The sequence below is a fragment of the Mytilus edulis genome, chromosome 12, assembly GCF_963676685.1.
Source record: "Mytilus edulis chromosome 12, xbMytEdul2.2, whole genome shotgun sequence".
Classification (NCBI taxonomy): domain Eukaryota; kingdom Metazoa; phylum Mollusca; class Bivalvia; order Mytilida; family Mytilidae; genus Mytilus; species Mytilus edulis.
Genome location: NC_092355.1, coordinates 11038425 through 11061638, shown reverse-complemented (window position 1 = coordinate 11061638; position 23214 = coordinate 11038425). Strand labels below are relative to the sequence as shown.

General features: G+C 31.1%; 1 protein-coding gene across 1 annotated transcript; it reads right to left on the bottom strand.

The window, feature by feature from the left end:
* Positions 1 to 8441: 8441 nt before the first annotated feature.
* Positions 8442 to 19993, bottom strand: LOC139497111 (uncharacterized). Its single transcript, XM_071285197.1, has 9 exons — positions 19495 to 19993; positions 18508 to 18695; positions 17547 to 17613; positions 16608 to 16823; positions 15964 to 16093; positions 14761 to 14952; positions 12866 to 13036; positions 11891 to 11975; positions 8442 to 11163 (listed from the first exon to the last, which is right to left on the bottom strand). Exons 1-9 carry the CDS (start codon positions 19670 to 19672, stop codon positions 10111 to 10113), a joined length of 2280 nt encoding a protein of 759 aa, XP_071141298.1. The 5' UTR covers positions 19673 to 19993; the 3' UTR covers positions 8442 to 10110.
* Positions 19994 to 23214: the final 3221 nt, after the last annotated feature.

Here is a 23214-nt window from a genome sequence, read left to right as displayed (position 1 = left end):
GGTTGCCTTGTTGATTTTCTTTTTTTTTAATTTATTTGATTTTTTTCATATATAATTTGTTTTACCAATTGGACTTAATTATTAGTACCATAAATCTTTACAATAATTGCTGCTGTTTGTCTTTTATTTAACAGTTATTGTTTTTAGGTTTTCTCATTTGGCATATAATGAAATGGTTTACATGTTTTAAAAAATAATCATACCATTTAGCAGGTTTCACAATCTGAGGAAGACATTTATCCTATCAAACAATGCATAAATAAACTACGAATCGATCATGTTTTGAGTATTTTCTTTTTTAGGAAACTCGGTGTATTATTGTTGAGTTGAACAGCAAAACTAGAAACTAAGTTGCGGCATGTGAAGTTTTTTGGATTTTTTATCAAACCAATTGCAGATTTTATGTGGTTAATGGACCACGTCATAATTTTTAACATTAATTCCCAACTCCCACGATGTTGATACAAGCTATACATTTATCCCGTTCCGATGACAATGTTTCCGTTGTTGTTTGCAATCCCAGAGCTCCAGATAAGAATTCACAAATTGGGGTTTTTACCCACCATTTTCTTATATAATTGGGTGATAAAGTTTTTTAATTGCATTATCAATTCCAATTCACCCCTCAAGTTAATACCAAATTGGGTTTTTCACCACCAAGCTCCTTAATGTATTAGGTTTTTTCATCAACACAATATTGAATATTTAGGCAATATCGACCCCAGATTTTTTTCCATCTTAAATATGTCATCTTGTATGTTTCTTTCTTTGTTTAGCTGTTTTATTTGGTTTAGGGTTAGGGTTATGGTTATTTGCTAGCTGTTTTATTTGGTTTATTCACTGAGGAGCAATTATAGTTTTAATTTGTGTCCCGTTTCAAACCTTCAGCCAGTTTTGTATTTTCTCACAAAAACGGATATGTGTATTCACAGACACTCGTCTTATACCTTTATATAATAAATTCTGAGACCAGTGCCTGTGTGTGTATTCATTAATTAACCGTAAAATGAAAAAAAAAAATAGAATATAAACTCTAATTATACTTGAATGTTTTTGTTTTATTCAATTTACATAAATCTGGGTTTAGTTGTCTTTTTTTAGAACTTTTGGTTTCTGATGCTTTATCATGTCATAATTGATTTGGCCATTTCATTTTTTCCAACTGATTTCGTTTTTGGCGAAACCCCGTGTTTATTAGCAATGTTCTCGTTAAGGTACGCACACACGCCTGTGCGTTCGATGGACGCTTCCTAGTCTTGTTATCATCATAACTTTCCCTCAGCTTTTCAAAAGAAGCAGAAAACATGCTTCTATTCAATATTTTTACCGGACATTCACTTTCGTTTTAATTCAATGTATGTTATGATAAATCCCGAGCAATGCGAAAAAATATGACTACATGACACACGCTAATTGGATAAACGCCGAGAAGATCGAAATGTTTTCAAAAACACGTGTACCTATTGAACAAGCAAAAACTTCAACAGAACCCATTTTAGCGGCTTGATGCAGGGATCTATTTTTAGAACGAAAGGAAATTTCCAATTATAAATATTATAAAAATAGATTTACGCGACGACTGTAAACAGATAAGGGTAAATAACGCAAACGGTAACCAATAAAAGGGTTGAGAACTCATGGTTTTGGCATATAATTGGGTTTTCCTTTGAATTAATTGGGTTATTGAACCCTGCAATGGGTAATTGCATTGGGTTTTTTATTATTTCTATTGCGTGATCACGCAAATACGCAGCTTATCTGGAGCTCTGCAATCCAAATTTGATTTTGATTACTGGATTCCTATTTATTATTCAGTGATATACAAATGTTGTCTTTCTTATCTAAATATGGAATGTTTAATTTAAAATAAATTGATAATTATCTGTAATAGCAGCACAGGTGAATAAAGTTTCCTAGTGTTTCTTTTAAACTGAATGTAATAGTATGAAGTTATGAGATTAAGTGTCATATGATTTCTTAAACGTGAATGTATTCATAGACTTATTTCCGTCATTCCGTTTGAATAGTTTATATAATAAACAACTTTTCATGTTTTAGTTGCATAACTAAATTTTACCCTGCCACATTCTAAAGTATTTACTAGGTAACATTCTATTTGCTTTTCTTTCATTGTTTCGTATACAAAACAGACTTTATGTAATTTTGATAACATTGGTTATATTTGTCATTGCAGGGTATGACTTGGAGGGATGGTATTTGCTTATTGATGAAGGCTATACAGTTATCCGTTACTGTTAATTTTTTGTCATTCGGTCATTTTATGATGGAGTATTTATTAAGTAGATTTTTCATCACATCTTATAATTTGTATATCTAGTTGTGTACATTTTACTTGGAAGACTATTGATGTCTTTTGTTAAAAAAAATATGCTTTTCATTTTCACTTTGTTTTCAAAATATTATTAGGAACGTCCGGTGTGTGTCCTCGGTTGTTTCTTTGCACTTAGTCACAAAGAGAAATTCTTTAATCAATATAGTAGGTTGGTCCTACATTTGTTTACATTTTTGGTGAGATTTCATTAGTAAGGAATTTTAGACACGAAACATTACATCTTACACATATGTATATCAGAAAGTATTTGTTAAGGACTGACGTGGTAAACGAGATTCATTGACGTGCTGTCTAATGTCTGTGTTAAATGCTATGAAACATTCGACGTTTTTTTTTCTGTACATTCATGTGATACATTCGATCAAAGTAACGCACACTACAGATTCATTGAAGATCATTGTCTGAACGATGTAACAAAAGGATTGACGTACATGACTTGTAATCAATTAGACGTCATATGCATTCTCTTGGGAAAAGTCAAATACCAGAGACATATATAACATTACACATTCATATACTATACATATAGACATCTATCTGTTGATAGGAATAGACGGACATGTGCTGGGATATACATCAATGCAGCAGAACCCGATTATAAAGTTTCTATAATGTTGTCATTGTTTTTCTCATTCACCCATAGTATTGTTTACAAAATGTTATAACGCTATATTAGTTAAAAATAAAAACGCCAAAATAAAACAAGATAAACAAGTTGATAATCTCATCGATATCTTTTGTAAGACCTTTAGGCATGTGTTCTCGTCCTAAATTTTTCTCCCATACACGTTACATAACCTAAATCAACTATTCTTCCTGTAATCAAACACAAATGAGTAGGTCCGGAAAGAGCCGATTTTGGCCTCAAATTTCAAGTTCATCTAACGAAAGATTTTGGACACTTTTTAAACACTAAAGTGTCTATTTCAATTGATTTGATCAGTTTTTGTGAAAGATTTTTACTGATTTAGTTATTTAAAAAACCTCCAATTCTAGCTTAAATATGACAAACTATCAAATATGCCAAAAAAACGTCACTTTTCAGATGGTTTTTGTCAAAAATGAAAGTGGCCGCATCCGTGTTCATCCTCAACCTTTGTATATGTTATGTATTATCATCAAATACAACTTACATTTCAATACTATGAATGAACACTTTCATTTAAGAAGAAAACCGTCTAAAATTAAACTGAAATGCTAAAATTGTGAAGATTTCAGTAATTTAGCATGACTTATTGATGCTAGTACCCGATAAATGTACATTGTATTGTTAAAAACAACCTATATTTATGGAGCAGAAGCATTCTACTTTCCAATAAATAGCTTAAACATTACGAGTTCACTATTTTGTAAAACTGCTATAATATTTTGGGGCCAAAATGGGGTCTTACTGAACTTACTCCTTTCACACTAATATATGTAATCCTGGTTTTATACGTTTATAAGAAAAATCAATGATATAAAATCAAAATCGATTTCGGAATATGACGTATTTTATGAACAACTATATGTTATAAGCTAGGAATATATCATAAATAAAGGCAACAGTAGTATACCGCTGTTTAAAAATCATAAATCCATAAGCATCGCAATCGTGGAAATACAAACAATACTATTTTGTTAAAGTATACGTTGTGTTTAGCTACATCAAAGAAACGGGTATATTAGATATAAGTCAAGTTCATCGATACTATTTTGTAGTCCATTAATTGTAAACAAAAATCCAGTTATATTTCTATCATTGGAGATCTCACTGAACTAATTCCAAAAAAGGGTTTCAGTAAAAATAATTGTTTGCAATGAACAAATATAAAAAAAAAGGCGATATACATTTGTACCAACAAACAAAAGTTCGTTTTTTACATCATTAGTTATTTGTAAACATAGAAGCATACCTTGGGAGTCGTTGAATTACCATAGCAACGAAGAAAAAAGAGTAAAAAAAAAAACCTTGATGTCATTCAATACTATCTGATAAATTAAAACACCATTTCACTACAATCACTAAAATCAAACCAACCCCACGCATAATCTACTTTTGAATATTTAAGACCTTTAGGCATGTTTTTCGTCCTATATTTACTGCCTTTCATTTTACCTAACGCTAATCAATTATTCATTCTGTCACAGGACACAAACTCTCTACTAATAACTTTGATCTGCGTCTTATTAAGCCTCTTAGCAAAATAAAAGATATAAAATCAAGATCGATTTCGAAATATTATGTAATAAATGACTAAACTCTATGATAAAAGCTTTTAATTTATCGTTAAGATCGCAATCGTGCAAATACATAAAGGCCTTAACTGTTATCAGTTATGTAACGAAATGTACATATGTAGGATAATACGTAATTGAAACGTTGCCTGCATCACGACAAAAGTTTTTTTTTTGTATGAATTTCAATTTATGCGAACATTTTTTTCAATGTGTAGTTCTGATATGTCTTAGTTGTTTTAGAAACTTATTTTTTTTTAACTTTATGTTATGCATTTTGGAGCAGTGGTCGTGCTTTTTGGTGACGTTGTCGATTTGGATTTTGGATCATGTAATAACCGATTCAAAGATGATACCAGATACGCTCCTTATGAATTAGCTACAATCCTCTTCCCTTATCATAAATGTGAAATACCGAATTAGACTATTAACCGAGTTTTTAATAACATGAGCAACACAGCGGTTACCTCATGTGGAGCAGGATCTGCTTACCCTTCCGGACCACCTGAGATCACTCCCAGTTTTTGGTTGATTTCGTTTTGTGTAGTCTTCAGGTTTTTTTTTGTTGTGTCTTGTGTACTTTTATTCATCTGTTTGTCTCTATCATTTTTAGTCATGGCGTTGTCAGTTTATTTTCGATCTATGAGTTTGACTGTCCCTCTAGTATATTTCGCCCCTTCCTTATACGTTTGTGATCTTTGTATTTCTGTTCAGAGTTCTCGTAAATTATAAATACAGGAGCCTGTAATTCAGCGGTTGTCATTTGTTTATGTGTTACATATTTGTTTTTCGTTCATGTTTTTTTTATATAAATGAGGCGGTTAGTTTTCTCGTTTGAATTGTTTTACATTATCATATCGGGGCCTTTTATAGCTGACTATGCGATATGGGCTTTGCTCATTGTTGAAGGCCGTACGGTGACCTATAGTTGTTAATGTATGTATCATTTTGGTCTCTTGTCGACAGTTGTATCATTGGCAATCATACCACATCTTCTTTTTTATATTTGCATGTGTATTTCCCCCCAGTATTTAGCTTTCATGAACAATTGACAACACAATTGACAATTTCGCCAGTCAGTCACTGCAATCAAAGTACATATCATGTAACTACACATATGTATGTACCTGCCTGTCCCAAGTCAGGAACCTGTAATTCAGTGGTTGTCGTTTGTTTCTGTGTTACATATTTGATTTTCGTTTATTTTTTTATAAAAATAAGGCCGTTAGTTTTCTCGTTTGTCATTTCGAGGCCTTTTATAGCTGACTATGCGGTATTGGCTTTGCTCATTGTTGAAGAAAGTACGATGACCTATAGTTGTTAATTACTGTGTCATTTTGGTCTCTTGTGGACGGTTGTCTCATTGGCAATCATACCACATCTTCTTTTTTATATTTACAAATGGGTATCTTTTTTTTCAGCTCTTTTTTTTTTTAAATATTTCTATTCAGTGAAAAAACAACTATTCACCTAGGTCCTTTCCTGTAAATATGTTTATAAAATACTTAAAGGCTTAATCTAATGACAACAGCTTGACATTAAGAACGCTATCAACTTTTATCGACAAACTGAGTCACATAATATGTGTCATTATAAAATAATGCCTACAGCTTTTATCTTTACAAATCCAATTGCTAGGAGTGTCAGAAGGCTTTAATGGCATAGAGTACATCGGATTGTCATCATATTTTCTTTTCTTTTCACGATACCAGTTTAATTGAGAATTAGAACCAAATAAGAGATAAAAATCTTGTCTTAACCATGTTAACGTTGAAGTCAAAACACAGAAAAATACAGTATTTTTGTATAAATGAATTCTAAAAGCTCAGAAACGTAGAATCTAGAATATATATTGATAGAATCATAGGCATACATACGATTCACCACAATTTCATGAAAATCGGTAAAAATATTTTTGAGTTATTGCCCAACATTTTGACAACAGATTGACCATGTTGACAGACAGGGTGAATGATGGATGAATGAAAGGACGGACAGAAGAAAAAACTAAACGGACAGACATACGAACAACGTTATACCATTTGTGTATACCATTATCCTCCCGTATAAAAACTAACCAAGAAAAAACCAAGTTTGCTGACAGTGGCATCAAGCACCAAAAAAAATATATGTGACTCAATGTTAAATTACGAGATCAATCTGGTATGTTGCAGTCAAAAAAGTCAAAATATATAATTGAAAAAAGTTTCACGATATTTAACGCTTTTTTATCAGGGTTTTATTTATCTTGTTGACATTAAAAGAGGTAAGTGCAAGTAGTATGTAAAATGTGTTCACCTTCAGCAAAAACAATGAACTATATAAGTATCTCAAACAAACACTCGTTGTAATTACTGACAGGGGTAAATAAAATAGATTAATCTAACACCATCAACACGCCGATGCACAACGAGATAAAAAGATGCATTAACAGATGAACAATTTGTTCGTACTAATTACTTATCATTCGACCAGTTATACTTTTAACTTAATTGGAATTTGTGACCAAGACATTTATTTTTATAATTTTGGTCGCCTTATCTGACATTTAGATGATGATGCAATGACAATGTGACAATTTGGATTATATATATTTGATGAAATATGATAGACTGCGCTAGGCAAATAAGATTTAAGAGGCTTTTTTTGTATAATTTGATGATCAAAAATAGTACACATACTGTTTGTTTGATATGTACAAAGGGGTGTTAGATAAAGATACAATTAACAACTAGTATCTTTCTGTATTAAATAAGAATTTAAGGGGGTACCCAACACTATACCCCAAAAAAAACCTGTCGTTTAATTTTTCTTATTTTTACATCATTGATAAGTTTGGCATAGCTGAGCATTCTGTAAAAAATTTTAAGAAATTGAACCGTTGGTAAAAAAGTTTTGGCCACCCAAATATGGCATAGATCACATGCTAATTCCGGTCGATTTTTGAATTTCTAAAAACATGGGTATAGGTCTATACATGTTATTTTTTTTTAAAATTTAGCCTGAATCGACAAAAGCTTAATTGAGAGCGATGAATAATGCAATTTTGAGTCGATTCATACCCTTTACTTATAGTTTTGGTGTCTAAATTAAAATTTTGGTCTGAAATAAAAAAAAGGGGTCTCAGAGGAAGCAACCCAAAATGACTATGATTGGCAAAATATTTTAATCTAAAAACTTGGATTAAAAAAAAATGTGTCGTTTATTTTTTTTTAAAAACTAACCATTTGTAGTATTGTATTAGTTGGTTATTCTGGCAAAAAATTAGAACAATTTAACCGTTAGAATGTTTTTAATTTAAGATTGAAATATCCCCCCCCCCCTCATTTAAAATGGCAAATTCCATTCTGAGATTACATTTAGGCCATAACTTTTTTGTTTTTTTATCTAAGCCTTATATATTTTGCATGTAGATGTATCATCAAGAAGCTAAGTATATTATAACATGATTACCTTTAAGTGACCTTCAAATTTGACCCCAAGGTCAACTTAAATATTTTTTTCATAAGAAACATGACCACAGGTCACCACTGTTTTGTCCCTTGACTTATGCCTTACATCTTTGGCATATGGGTGTATCATTATGAGGTTTATATGCCCCTTTATAATTATGACCTCCATGTGACCTTGACCCTAGACCTGAAGGAGGATAACTGTATTTTTGGCGATAAACACTTGACCTGGCTATGACTTGTCTTTGGAGGTAGGTTTGAGATATTTGTCTGTGTCATTCAAATCAATTCAATACAATTCACTTCAAATATTTATTTGAAGTTGGTATTTAGTAATATCCAACAATCTTTAATGATCTATACATATAAAACAATATAGACACATACATTATCACGACATAAAAAAAAAAATCCATGCATACAAAATACATATTTTATTATTCCATGCATACAAAATATGGAAACTATCTGTTACAAGACAAAATTTACTTGCGGTTCCATACAATTTAAAATAATGGCTTAGTTTCTATTAAGGCAAATTAAACTTACAGACCAAGTACAATTAAAATGTACATGTATCTTTCAAGATTTTTAAAATTTTAAAAGCAACAAAAAAAAACAAATACAGATTCGCTGGACTGAACTTCATTAGTAAATTAGTAATATTTTATAAATTCAAAAGAAAGAATAAAGTCAAAATATTGAACACCGTATCTGTTAAGACCAAAAGGTATGAGAATACACTTTTTTTATAGGAATTAATTATGCTTTATTGAAGAAGTTGTATCTAGAAGACTTAGACAGATGAACATTCATTGTGATTTCTTTTGATACACAGGTAAACAAACCTTACAAAAGAAAATTAACTAGACCATCAGTACCTAAACTTTGGGACCAAACTTGAGAAAAAATCATGGGACCAGAACAAAATTAAATCTGTAGCTGTAAATAATGTCATGGTCTATATCTTCAATCCTGACAAATAAAAGTATCAAGCATGATAGAAAAAAGAGTGAACTGGCATCAATAAATTGGTCATCATCCGCAACTTTTTTCCTTTCTTCCATTATCTTTAGAAATACTGTTTGATAACCATACTCAGTCATACATGAGTGAGAAAGACAGGGATTATTGTAGCATAGACCAAATAAAACTAACATGAATGAGATAGAATCCATCTCTGTATGCCCCCTGAAAAGGTTCTAATGTAAAAAAAAGTGAGGAAGACTTAATTAAAGATTCTGGGTCCTGGGTACCCATCTGTGAATTACATTCTTTGACTTTAACCATTAACAAAGATATGTGGACATCATTTGAGACACAACTTCATATGTGATGCATATAAAATTATATATGAACATGGATATAATCGTGCCATATAATGTCACCCCAGGCCACTTTTAGCTGTTCTTAAGTAAAACAAATGAAATATTTTCAAACACAAATTCAGCTATCCCACATTGACTTCAGTAATTTACCTGGATTTATGATTTAAAGATTTGCCAAATAATCATGATATTCTTTTTGACAGTGCTAAACAACCATGTGGGTACCTTTACATTACTTCAAATTATTCTCAAGTTTATTTATAATCACAGACCAGCTGATGCAAGTGAACATACATGCAAAGTATAGACTTTAAAAATCAGGAGTAGATCTTTACTACATGCATAGCATTGGGTTCACAACCTTAGTTTTAACCTTATGATTTTATATAAGTATGAAACATCTTCTGGTGTTAATGAATAAACATGTGGTATGGGTTTTGCTCATAGCGGAAGGCTGTACAGTAACCTGTAGCTGTAAATATCTGTGTCAGATGGTCTCTTTTGAAGAGTAATTTAATGTCTCATTGATATCATATAGCCACATATCCTTATTTATATTTACAAGTATAATCTTTAAAATCATGACTGTAAAAAAGTCATTGAGCTGACAAAATTTGATACTGGTGGACGGACTGGTTGACAGACAGATCAAATTATGGTTGAACCATAATATCCAGGTATTCTTATTCAATGAATGACATTTCAAGTAAATAAATATATATAAGCAATAAATTCTTCATTATGTCAATGGAACTGTTATTCATTCTTCATCTTTCAGGTATTCACTGAAGGCTTTCACACTTTTCTGTGGAACTTTATGGTCTTCGAATACAAATTTTATCCCATTGCTATCTCTTGAGGCAGCCAGTTTAAGATGTTTAAGAGAAATACCCTCTTTCGCCAGTCTTACACAGATCAGCCTACTTACTGCCTTGCTCTTTAAGATATCGGAGTAAGAATCCAGACATTTGTGGTAAACAAATGCATACAAATCATCAGATTTGATGTGGTGAGCCAATTTCATTTCATATAAACTATGCAAGGATTTAACATCCTCAATAGCATTGTGAGCCAAGTAAGTTTCTCCTAAAAAATGCTTCACAAGGGTTTCCTGTTTGAAGTTAGGAATATCTGAATTTGAAACATATTTTTTGGCAACTTTCAAAGTGTCAATAAATCCTTTAACAATAGTAGAAAATGATGTAAAAAGTTTACATTCCTTTAATTTTTCACTAATTATTGGAATGTCAAAATTGCAAATATTATGTCCAATTAGAATTGGATTGTTAAATTCTTTGATGAAGGAAATAAAATCTAGCAGTGCTTTCTGTAGTGTTACAGGTTCCACTTTTTGACCTCTTACATACATTGTGTTTGTTGAATGACTATATGTTATTCCAGTTACCTTACTGGCTTCAATATTAATTTCAACTCGTGGAATAACATATCTCTGAAACTTTTTCCCATTTGTAAGTGCTGCTATTTGAGTGATGTCACTTTTTCTACCTAATCCGGTGGTTTCAAGGTCAAAGAAAACATAACTTTCAGTTCTATCTATTTTCAAAGGCGGTGGAATGTCAACTCCTTGGTCAGGGTCTTCTTGAATTGACAATTCCAACTGGTTTTCATAAGTTTTACCCTCTTTTACCAAATCTTTTCTGGAATTAATATTTCGCTTCCTTTTTTTCTGAATTCTGGTGATCTTGAATTCTTTTGACTGTTTTTTTATCTTTCTTTTTTCCTTTTTTTTGTCTCGAGCTGATGCAATTGACATAGTCAATTCACCAGGAGAAAGGCTGGCTGCTTCATTAACCTGAAAGATACGAAAAACTAACATGATTCATCTATTACACCAGTACACTGTCAATTTCTTGCAAAATACCACATAAATTGGGGTCAAATGCTTATTTAATTTAGAAAGATCATATCATAAGCAACAAGTGTACTAAGTTTCAAGTTGATTGCACTTCAGCTTCATCAAAAACTGCCTTGACCAAAAACTTTAACCTGAAGTGGGCCTAACAGATGCACAGACAAACGAATGGACAGACAGACAAACGAAAGAACAGAGGCACAGACCAGAAAACATTATGCCCCTCTTCTATCGTAGGTGGGGCATAAAAACTTAGCATGTTGACCTTAATTCAGCAATCTGCATAAGATCTAATAACTGACAGAGATTTCAAAATATACACATTTGACTTTAGTAATAAATAAGCAAACAGTTTTCTTTTTCTTCTGCTGTTTTTGATAATGAAAGAATATATATTTAAGTCAGATCTAATAAGTCATTGCTTGATTTATGGTTGCTTAACGTTCAGTGGCAAATATGTCATGCATGTTCAGGACGATAACAAATGAACACTGGTGGCCTCACATTCTGTAAAGTAGTTTCAGTGGATTTTATATTTATCTCCACATTCCTGGTCAACCTTCTAAAATATAAAGCTTAACACGGCCATAGTTGCGGCCTGATCACTTTTCCTAAGTCAAGCTGTCTGTGACAAAAGTTGCAGACTCGACAAAAACCAATAACTTACTTTTGACAAATAACCATATCCCTCATTTTTCTGCAGAACTGCTGCCGACAGCCTATTTTGAAGGGAACAGGATCCACCATAATGTCTGAAATAGAATGATTGATTAATTTATTTTGAAGACCATATTATTAGTTACACAGTGTGCAATTGTCCTTATAGGAGAATGTTATTGGCCCAATAAATTCAGTATTAGGACAATTGAACACTGCAATGAATTTATCCTGCTTTTGTTTATATATGACATATTTAGACAATATATGTATAGTGTCTTGAAATATGAAATTTATTTGTATGAGTCTAAAAAACGGGAAAATGCCGCATACAAATAAATTTCATATTTCAAGACACTATACGTATATTGTTTTTATACTGAAATCGGAAAAAAATATTTAAAAATGAAACAAGAGTGCACACACTGAAATGTCTCGCCTTCTTAACTAATCCTTGATACTATCTTGATAGACCTAAATATAAAGCTTTATTACAACTGTCTTTTTTGTGGTTATACCTTATACTTTATATTGATTAATATAAATTAAAAACAAATTAATTATGAATGCAATAACTTATATATATGATCATGAATATTCGTAAAGAGTACACACAAGCTGTAAATTACTAAACATTATAAAGTATGTACAGAAGTCAAACTATAACTATGAGTCGATTCAAACACTAAAGAAAATATTCTGTCCCACATTAAACCAAGAACATTTGTAAGTTCAATTATCTCCCTTGAAATATTTCAGACATAGATTATACTTAGTCATATTCATATCATAGTCCAAATGTGTAAAGTTTCATCAGTATCAGTCCATTTGTTCAGGATAAGTTGCTCTTCGAAGACATATGGACAAACAGACATAAGGTGATATATTTTTTGTCGGGGATTTTACAACAAAATGAAAAGACCCAATTTGCATACACATATTGGCATGTCATGCATTAGCTCTTTGTGAATACTGTTGTAGATACCTTGCTTTAGGTGCCTTTACTGATACAAGTTGATTAAAACTTTCATTGGCTTGTGTTGATCCTAAATCAGTTATGGATTCACTCCTACTTATCATCTTTCTGACTAAGCTGTTTAACTCCTCCTTTAATCCATCAGATGTCAGTGGTTTCCCGTTTGGCAGACTTTTGTACCTAAATTCAAATAAAAAATCAATACTGCAAGTATGACAATTAGTGTATGTAGAGTTTAAAAGTGGCTCTAAAGAGCCTGTGTTGCTCACCTTGGTCCAATGTGCATAATCAACAAAGGACACTCCCAAAACTTTTAAAACAATATATGAAAAAATTTCTGTTTTGTTGATATTTATTAATGATTGTTTAGTCTATTTAGTTTCTCTCTATCTTTCATAGTATATTAACCATATTTGACTTGTTATTTGACTGGCTCATCATTTTTTTTTTAAATTCAGATTTCTATTATAATTTATCATTATTTACAGCAAATGCAAAAATGGAAAAATGGTCCCTATGGGCAATAACCCTAAATAGAAGATGTCAAACTATTTCCTTCATTGCCTCATATTAGATCTTGTATTGCTGATAATCCTCAATAATATTATAGGGTTAGTTGCATGAATATTGGAGAATATTGTCCCGAGTAGAATTTTATGTTGCACAAGCTTGCAAGTGTAATATATGTTCTATGAGGGACAATATTCCCCAATATTCATGCAATAACCCTTTTATTGTATCATTGTATAGCAATATAATATTTGAAAGTAAAATTTGGTTTAAAGTAAGATTTTGTTGTTGATGACGTCATTAATTTTTGAAGATTTATTGCACTAGTGCTATATTGTAATTTATCATATACTTAGACTAAATAACATATGATTTTTACTGTGATAATAGCATTAAATGAACGTAAATTCCATATTTTTTGAATTGGTGCTTAGCGGGCTGATATGAAAAGTTTATCACATGCTTCGATTGTTATCACATGCTTTTCCGTAACGTTATCGCATGGCATTCCAGTGATACTTGGCAAATTCCACAAAATACACCTCAAATGCTACGTATTCAATGAAAAACATTACAAAGTAGTGTACAAATCAATGATTTGGATATTAGAAAGTTAATTGTGTAAAATAATAATAAAAAAATAGATAAATAAAAAACAAACAAACAAACAAATTATTAGTAAATGCATTTTTAAAGTTTTAAACAATATAATTTTAAAATTACTTTTAAAAAATTGATTTGCCAACATGTTTATTATGTATATTTTTGTCGATTCGTCCATATTAAAATATTTTTCTTCTCTGTTTAGTCATATGATAGAAAGATTTCATATCGAATGTACTAAATTTGGGGTTCGTGAACTTTTCACTCTTTGAACTCCTATATGGGAACCACGTTAAAGGATCAATATATAATTCTTTTTTTGTCTCCACTGTTGAAGCATATGCGGCTCTTGTGCTGATATTGAACCTTGGGCTGATAATACATGTGATATGAAAAAAGCCATGAAATAATCTGATATTATTGCATGCTATACTTTTGGTTACTTTTTGTGGGAAATATTATATAGCTATGCAATAATGTAGGGTTATTGCATGAATATTGGGGAATATTGTCCCGAGTAGAATTTTTTATTGCACGAGATTGCGAGTGCAATATTTGTTCTACGAGGGACAATATTTCACAATATTCATGCAATAACTCTTTTATTGTATAGCAATATAATATTTGAAAATAAAAATTGGTTTAAACTAATATTTTGTCGTTGATGACGTTATGAATTTTTAAGATTTATTGCACTAGTGCAATAATGGAATTTATTGCACGCTAACTTTTGGTTACTTTCTGTGGGAAATATTATATTGCTATACAATAAAATGAGTTATTGTGCTTACTTGAAATTTTCAGGATTTGTGTTATATGTACACCAGTCAACATCTTCACATTTTTCATGACTACCAAATACATGTGGCACAATTCTTTCCAGATTACATTTGATGTCATCTTCTGTCTCTCCTCCTTTTATTGCATACATAAAACATCTCAAAATGTACTGCCTGGTTTCATCTTTCTGTAACTCCCTGTAACTGCAATATAAATTATTAAATAAATGTGCATGCATAGAACATTAAACTGCAAGTTGCAATAACTCTTTAAAAATTATGCATATCAATGAAAATAATGTAAGTATAATAAAAAGGGGCATTTTTAAAGCTCAAAATGTCAAAGTCTGGATGTTGGAATATATAAATTTTTATCAAAGAAGCCCAAGAATTAAATTTTTTATTGAATAACAAAAAATCAATTTTGGACCTTTTGGACTTCAATGTGGACCAGTTAGACAACAAAATATCAATAATCTAAATCCATGGTTAGATTCAGCATATTAAAGAACCCCATTTATTCAATTTCTGTTTAATTTTGGACCCCAATTTGGTGCATCTTAAAAACAGGGACCATAATTTAAAATCTATTGACATGTTCAGATTCAGCATATATAAAAGTATCCCTAGAATCAAAACTTCCAAAATTAATTCCAACCATCCTTTTGTTGTCATTAATGTTGTTTGCAATATCTGATAGATTTCTATTCACTTATAAATACTAAAATTATTGTGCAAAAACCAAATATGTTCAGATGACTACAACAACTTAAGGTGGTACCCAACACTTTCACTGAAATTAATTTGGCTCTTTTAATTTTCATAAAATTTTGACAAAGTATTTACGGCCCTTTGACAAAAATATAAAAAATTTTAAAAATTTGAACCAACCATTTTATCATAAAAAATACACTGGTTATATATATATATATAGCAGTTTGACAAACACTAATTTTGATCAATGAGAAGCTTGATATATCCTTTCCAACACAACGTAATTAAAACGTTCAGCTGATTTTACAGAGTTGTCTCCCTGTAGTATCAGGTACCACCTTAATATCAAATACGCTTATCTAGCCAAAAAATGTTTTTGCGGTCACATAAAAATCTAAATTTGTACATACAAAACTTTTTTTTAAACCACATGTCTGTATTTTTAAAGGTTTGTTCTTTGTTGTTTTTTTTCCAAAATTATTGATTAACAGAAATATATACCTTTTAGAAATATTATGCAAGCTTGTAGATATTCCCTTTTTGACATGGTTCTGGTCGTCCTTTTTTGAAATGTTGTCAAACTCAACTTGTAGTCTTGCTGTTGTTGATGCATCATTATCTGCATGCACAACTGAAACAGAACTTGAGAATATACATAAAGGACTAAAATTTAGGACCAGAAAAAAATTGGCAATTGAAATTTTCATTAAACATGACAAACATACTCATTGTTGAAGGCCGTACCGTGACCTATAGTTGTTAATGTACATGTATGTGTCATTTTGGTCTTTTTGTGGGTCATTTGCAATCATACCACATCTTCTTCATGGTTCATGGTTCATTCTGACCTAACTTAATGTTGAATTTGTATAAAACATTCAATAGAACACCATTTCCTAACACACATAGACTTAGGAAATCTAGAGATGATCTTATGTAATTGCAACTGCATATTATAATAATAGTTGATGTAGTTTTTGATTGACCTAGAAATGACCTACTGGAACATGCTTAAGTTAGCTTATCAAAGATGTGAACCTGAATGGCATTGTCAAAATCACAAAGGCAACACTTTAGTGTAACACCTTTTGGCTTCATCATATAACAGAACTGTAATGATGCTTTATTGTAAAGATATTATTAACCTTTGATTTCACATCCATCATCTTTCAACCTGTGAGCCATTGTAACAGCCATGTCCGCCTCCATAGCTTTACTTGATCCATGCCAATTCAAATGGCAGTCATGGTCTGGAACAGTTTCTTTCCTGGATTGGTGGTACTCACAGGTCTTACATGCTTTACTACGTAATTCAAAAGACAGTACTTTCCCAGATTCTTTTCCAATGAAGGTTGAGTGTCCTGTAGAAAGTTTAAATGTAATTATTATCCCGTACAGAAATTGCTAACAAAAGCACATGAGTTTCACATGTGAAGCACATGAGATGCACGTAAGAATTGTATGCATATAAGTTTGCTCACATGTGCAGTTAGATAGTTTATATGTGCACAAAAAAATTCCAGAACTGATTATTATAGTCCATTCTTATGTTGTACTGTAATACCACTGTTCCAGGTTAGGGTAGGGTCAGGATCCTGATAACACGTTTAACCCACCACATTATGTATGTATCATGTCTGCCCAAGCCTGTAATTCAGTGGTTATCATTGCTTATGTGTTACATATTTGTTTTTCATTCATTTTTTTAAATGAATAAGGCCATTATTTTATTAGTTTGATTTTTTTTACATTGTCATTTAAGGGCATTTTAGAACTGACTATGTGGTATAAGCTTTACTCATTGTTGAAGGCTGTAGGGTGACCAATAGATGTTAATTTCTATTTTTTTTGGTCTGTTATGGAGAGTTGTCTAATTGGCAATCATACCACATCTTCCTATATATTTTCTCAAACTCATTGCATTAATAAATCAGACATAACATATACAGTAACAAAAAAAACCACCATATTTAATTACTTTGTTTTGTTTCAATAAACTGGAGGTTTAAGAGTAAATTATTGCTTGATTGCTTTGATTTTTTAAGTTTGGTTTCAACTGGTTTTACTGAAAACATCATTCTTACCAGTATTACTATTGTAATTCCACCCAGAGCCTCTCTTCTGCCAACCACCATGAAAACTAGCTTCAACCTATCAAAATATAATTTTATTTCTAGTATTATATATATATATATATTTTATCTGCCTGCATGTAAATATAATTTGAAAGAAAGTGTATCTATAGACAGATTGTAAGTCAGGGTAAATTTAATGACCATTTTATTCTTTTTATTCTTGTATAAAACATTCAATAGAACACCATTTCCTAACACACATAGACTTAGGAAATCTAGAGATGATCTTATGTAATTGCAACTGCATATTATAATAATAGTTGATGTAGTTTGATGTAGTTTTTTTGTGCACATATAAATATTTTATTCTTCCTAATTTTTTAAAAATTAATTGGTAGAAAGTTTTTTTAATGTAAAATGTTTCATTTATATAGTTATGGGAAGATGTGGTATGAGTGCCAATGAGACTTGTAACTCTCCATCCAAACAACGATTTATAAAAGTTTAAAAAAAATAAAATATACATGTATATATGAATCAATATACATGTATATGGTATATATTGGATATTTGTAGGAATAAAATATCTTAATAAAAAAGAGTAATTAAAATCAATTTTATAGTCTATATAAACTATATATATTAGAACAGGAACATCAAATCAGGTATATAAGTGCATACAATGTATCATAAAGGAATTCTGACTAATTTTCATAAAGTGTCCATATTTTATACCCTTTGGTCTATAGTTTTGCAGTCAATATATATATATTATATAGTAAGCTAACATGCATGAAACCTGACTGAAAACAGTTGTTAAAAGTTTGATCTTCTGTTATGCTGTAAAACAATGGTTTGGATTGGCAGAAAATACATTAAACCCCAAAAATGATGTTACACACCATGTTTCATTAAAATAAAAATTGTTTTTCTTTATTTCAAGGCATAAATTTATATTTATTAAACTTACATTATTATTGGTACTCTGTGCTTTTTCTTCTTCCTGTGCAGTTCTGCATGATGTGTTTGCAACTTCCCCAATCTGCTTACTTAACTCCTTCTCCTTCTTCCTCAGAGTGTTTTCACTGATAGATGGCAAATTACATTCAGCTAGAAAGTTTTGTAGATGGGTAGGCCCTATTCCTGCATGTATCATTCCTGAAACACATAAAGATAGTAAGAAAAAAGATATACATGTATTAAAAATGCATGTAATTTTCTCTAAACAAAGTTTTAGGTTAAGGTATGAGACATTTTTGAAGGTTTTTGAATATATTATAAATAGACATTTGGTGATTAATATACTTTTTGCACTGGATTTGTCATAAGAACAATTTAAGAAAAGAATAGGGTTGTCTGCATGTGCATGGTGTATACATTATTGTATATTTAGTTTCTGCTTTAATGATGGCATTGTGGTATTTGTATAAATCATTTGTATTCATGGTTAATGTTTGAAAAGAAATACATTTCATTTACCAAATCAAAGACATATTTTCTTAGTTAACCATGATTTAAAAATGTAATAAAAAAATATAGTGGGCCTGGTCCCTCCTATTATATAATAAAAAAATGATGCATTCTTTAAAGGGATCACTGTAGCATAACTGGAACACATGCCTCCTCTTACTGGAGCCTTAGGGGGGTGGGGTGGGGGAGGGCTTATAAAATTTTGCATGGTTTTAATTTGCATTTAATTGCAAGCTTTAACATGTTTAAGCAGGGAGGGGAATATACAACTTACAAGTACAATACATGAGTCTACAATAGATTAGAATATTTTTATTTCCCAAATTACAGGGCCCATAAAGGGCATTAAATCAGATACTATGTATCTTAAATCTGTATGAAGTACAAAGGGACTCTCTATTACTAGCTACATTTATGGAAGATTCTAGCTAAACTTGATTAGGTTTTTTATGCTAAAAATTGTATTTTTTTCTAAATGTAAACCTACCTAATGCTGCTTTTGTGTTGATGTCATAACTGCCTGTTGGTCCTCTTTTTCCTGTCTGGACATCAGTGACTGTTGCACAAAGATCACATCGAATCATGATAATTCCACTTAAACCAAACAGCTTTTCTCCTACTGTATTTGACAGGTGAAGAGGGGACTTGCAGATACAGCAATACATTCCCACTGCGAGGAGATCTAATTCAACTATCCTCCTCCCCAAACCCCAAGACTGTTGTTTCCCATAAAGTGGGTCAGTGAATTCAGCCTCTGCTGCTATATCTGTGTGGTTATGAAAGTAGTTGGAGTGGTCATTGAATACTCCAACTACCTCAGGGTCCTTCTGCTTTAACTCATTTGACCATTTAAAAAAATTTGACCTCTTATTCTTTTTAACACTAGCTTTACCAAATTTGCCTGTTACATCTCTTTCCTGGTTTATTTAAGCAAAAATTTTAAACTATATATAGATTGGAATAGTACAACAATAGATTGATCGTCTGCTCTTAGCAACAAGTAAACATTCTGATCTGGATCTTTAAAAGTCTTGCATATTGCATGTTATTTTAAAACGCTGCAATGAATTAGACCAAAGCACAAGAGTTATCTTTCTTAGGTGTTCTGTACCCCCTTAATGAGTTACTCTTAACTACGAGTAAGTATTTATCATCGATACTAATTGGTCTACATGAATAATGAATGTTTCAAAGTTAGTTCATGCATTTATTGACAAAGCTGTATCAACATCTATCTAAGACTATTGTAGTTTAAATGTCTTTCGATAATCATAATCACAGAAACTGTACACACACATACGTATAAATATACAATCTTTGTAACTACACATGATAATATGTCAATTTCTCAGTCGTCCCGAGTAGGTGAATTTTCTAAATATTCGTTTGTTTCCCGATTTATTTTGTTTAATGCATTTCCATTTTCCGATGTCAAAATATTTAATTCGCTTTAGTTCATTTTAATTATGCTACTTCGATTTTGACTCGGTCGTTTCATTTTGATTATTAGTTATATATCTTGTAAAGACATACTTGTAAGGAAAATGCATGATTGTATCTAATCTCTGTAACCCTATATCAGAAATTGGCATACACAAATATTATCGTATTTACATTCATTGATAACAGTAGGGTACATCTAAATCTGCATTATATAATAATAAAATATATATTTAAACAGAAAGAGCTATAATCCATTTAATTGTTATACATTATCATCGTAAATACAGCTGTCAATCATGCTGAGTATCTAATTGTGACACATTTTCTGATTATTATACATAATACAGTACTAGCGTGAACATAAATGGTATCCATTCTCTGCATGTAATTGTAAACTGGCATCACGCTGCTTAGATTTGTTTCTTATATGAGCACATAAACATACTATGTCATGAAATTGCACGCCGTACAAGTTGGGAAAGAATATACGATTAAGAAACACTTTTCTCCAAGAAATGTTAAAACTTAGTAAACTGATTATATCACCTGTATCGAGTACGACTGAATCGACAATGCATGTATTTAATCTATGATGATTTCTTTTTATTCTCATTTTGAATAAGAAGATTAAGTGTGATTGCCAAAAGATAGCTCTTCACAAGAGATTTGCAATTGTGTTCGCAGTTTGTTTTATAGCAACTAATAAAACTTCTGTATAAAAAAAGGGTTTAGATGAGATGCTTTTCGTAACATTTTAGATATTTTTTTATTCTAACACTACGTTTACACCCCCTTCCACAGAAACCTAATTATTTAAAATGTTTAACTGATGTTTTTATCTCTATTATGTGGCTGAGTGGTCTAAGTAACTGCTACTGAAATAATCACTAGTCAGTCAACACTAAGGTTGTGTGTCGAACCCCGCTCGTGCGGGTGTACTCGACTGCAATCTTAATTGACTAGGATTGTCAGTTTCTATATCGCAGGTCGGGTGTTTTCCAGCACTCCGGATTCCTTCATCAATAAAAAAATGGACGCCACGAAATAAACCAAAAGCGTTTCTAAGAAATTGCGCTAGCATAAAAAACAATGAATAAATAAAAAATTTCTATATGTGTTCTTCCTGATTAGATTGTATTTGTTAATTGAAGATCTTAAACAATGCAAGTTCTAATATTGTTTGCGCAACTTTGTTCCAAGCTTCTATAATGATCCTTTTCATCACTGTATTACACATATAATGGATAAGTGTAACCTGCAACAAAGTTATTACAGTAGACAACAAAATCATTATTAATTATTTTAAATGTCAACTCCATCATTCATTATTAAAGAATATAGTGCATGCTCAGCAATATTTTCACCACAGATTTCTCGGTCGAAATACAGGATAGTAAAATGATTATAAAAAGCACATAACCATACAAATATGTAATGGTATTTTGCATAAATCAGAACTAGTAAGTGTATTGAAATCAAATTTATATAAACAAATATAAAAAGATTCGGTATGAATAACAATAAAAACAATACGTCACGAGCTACCAAATGACATAGAAGTTACCTAATATATCGGTTTGATATCTGAAATATGATTCAGCCGTTTCTTTTTTCGGACGAGCATTTCTCGTCAATATTCTTAACATCGTGTATCCTGTTTCTAATTTCTGAAAGATGATAATTCAAACAATTGATAAAGTTATAAAACTACGGAATGTCACTTTATCTGTAGGCTATAAGTGTCAATTTGTCAGGCATAAAGGAATATCGAGACAAGAAAATACAAGTCACCTTCTGATGCTTTCAATAATAAAGGCAATAGTAGTATGCCGTTGTTCAAAACTCATAAATCCATGGACAAAAACAACATCGGGGTAACAAACTAAAACTGCAGGGCAACGCATTAAATGTAAGAGAAGAACAACGACACAGCATTAAAATCAAGAAATATACTTTAAGTTGAAACGGCAAACCAATGTCTCATTATTGTATTCCTTAGAACTTTTTTTGTTGTTATAATTAGTTTTAACATATTTTATTGTTCAAAAAAGACAAATGGATTAGACACATTGTGTTTATAAATACCGATTGTACTCACTTAAACATTGAATGTGATCTGTTTGAAGGTAAACAGACGAATTTAATGTTATACTGTAGTCTGTATACTGGAATGTAATGCGACTGTTATTCACATCCGAGGTTTATTTAACTATTTAACCAGGTTTAATAAACCATGTTCCTCAGAAGAAGAAAAGAACTGTAGGAAGTGAGGAATATAACATATGTTATCCATTTGATGTGGTTAAGCGTTTGATTTTGTCATTTAATTACGTCGAAGTTCGGTATCTTTGTTATTTTACTTTTTGATATTTGTTTTTTGTTTCAATTAACAGAGCCAATGTTAGCCGAAATCGTTTTATTAACACGTAAATGCTATTGAGGTATATTTACCAGACAAACAATCATTTGTACGTCGTAATATATTGACCTTGTAATTCACAATAATTCCGGAAAGTTTTTTTTTAGTACTTAAGCAATATCACTTTAAGGGCGATACTAACTATAAATTAACGTATCCCAAAGTAATGGATGACATAAACAGATACAGAAAACAAGGATATAAAAGACCAAACAAAAGAAACTGTGCGATAAAAAAAAATTTCATTTGAACATACGCATTATTCCAATGCTTAACATTACCTTGACTTATCAGAGAGAAGTGGGAGAATATGCTAACAATTTTATGCATTTTGCTACAACAATA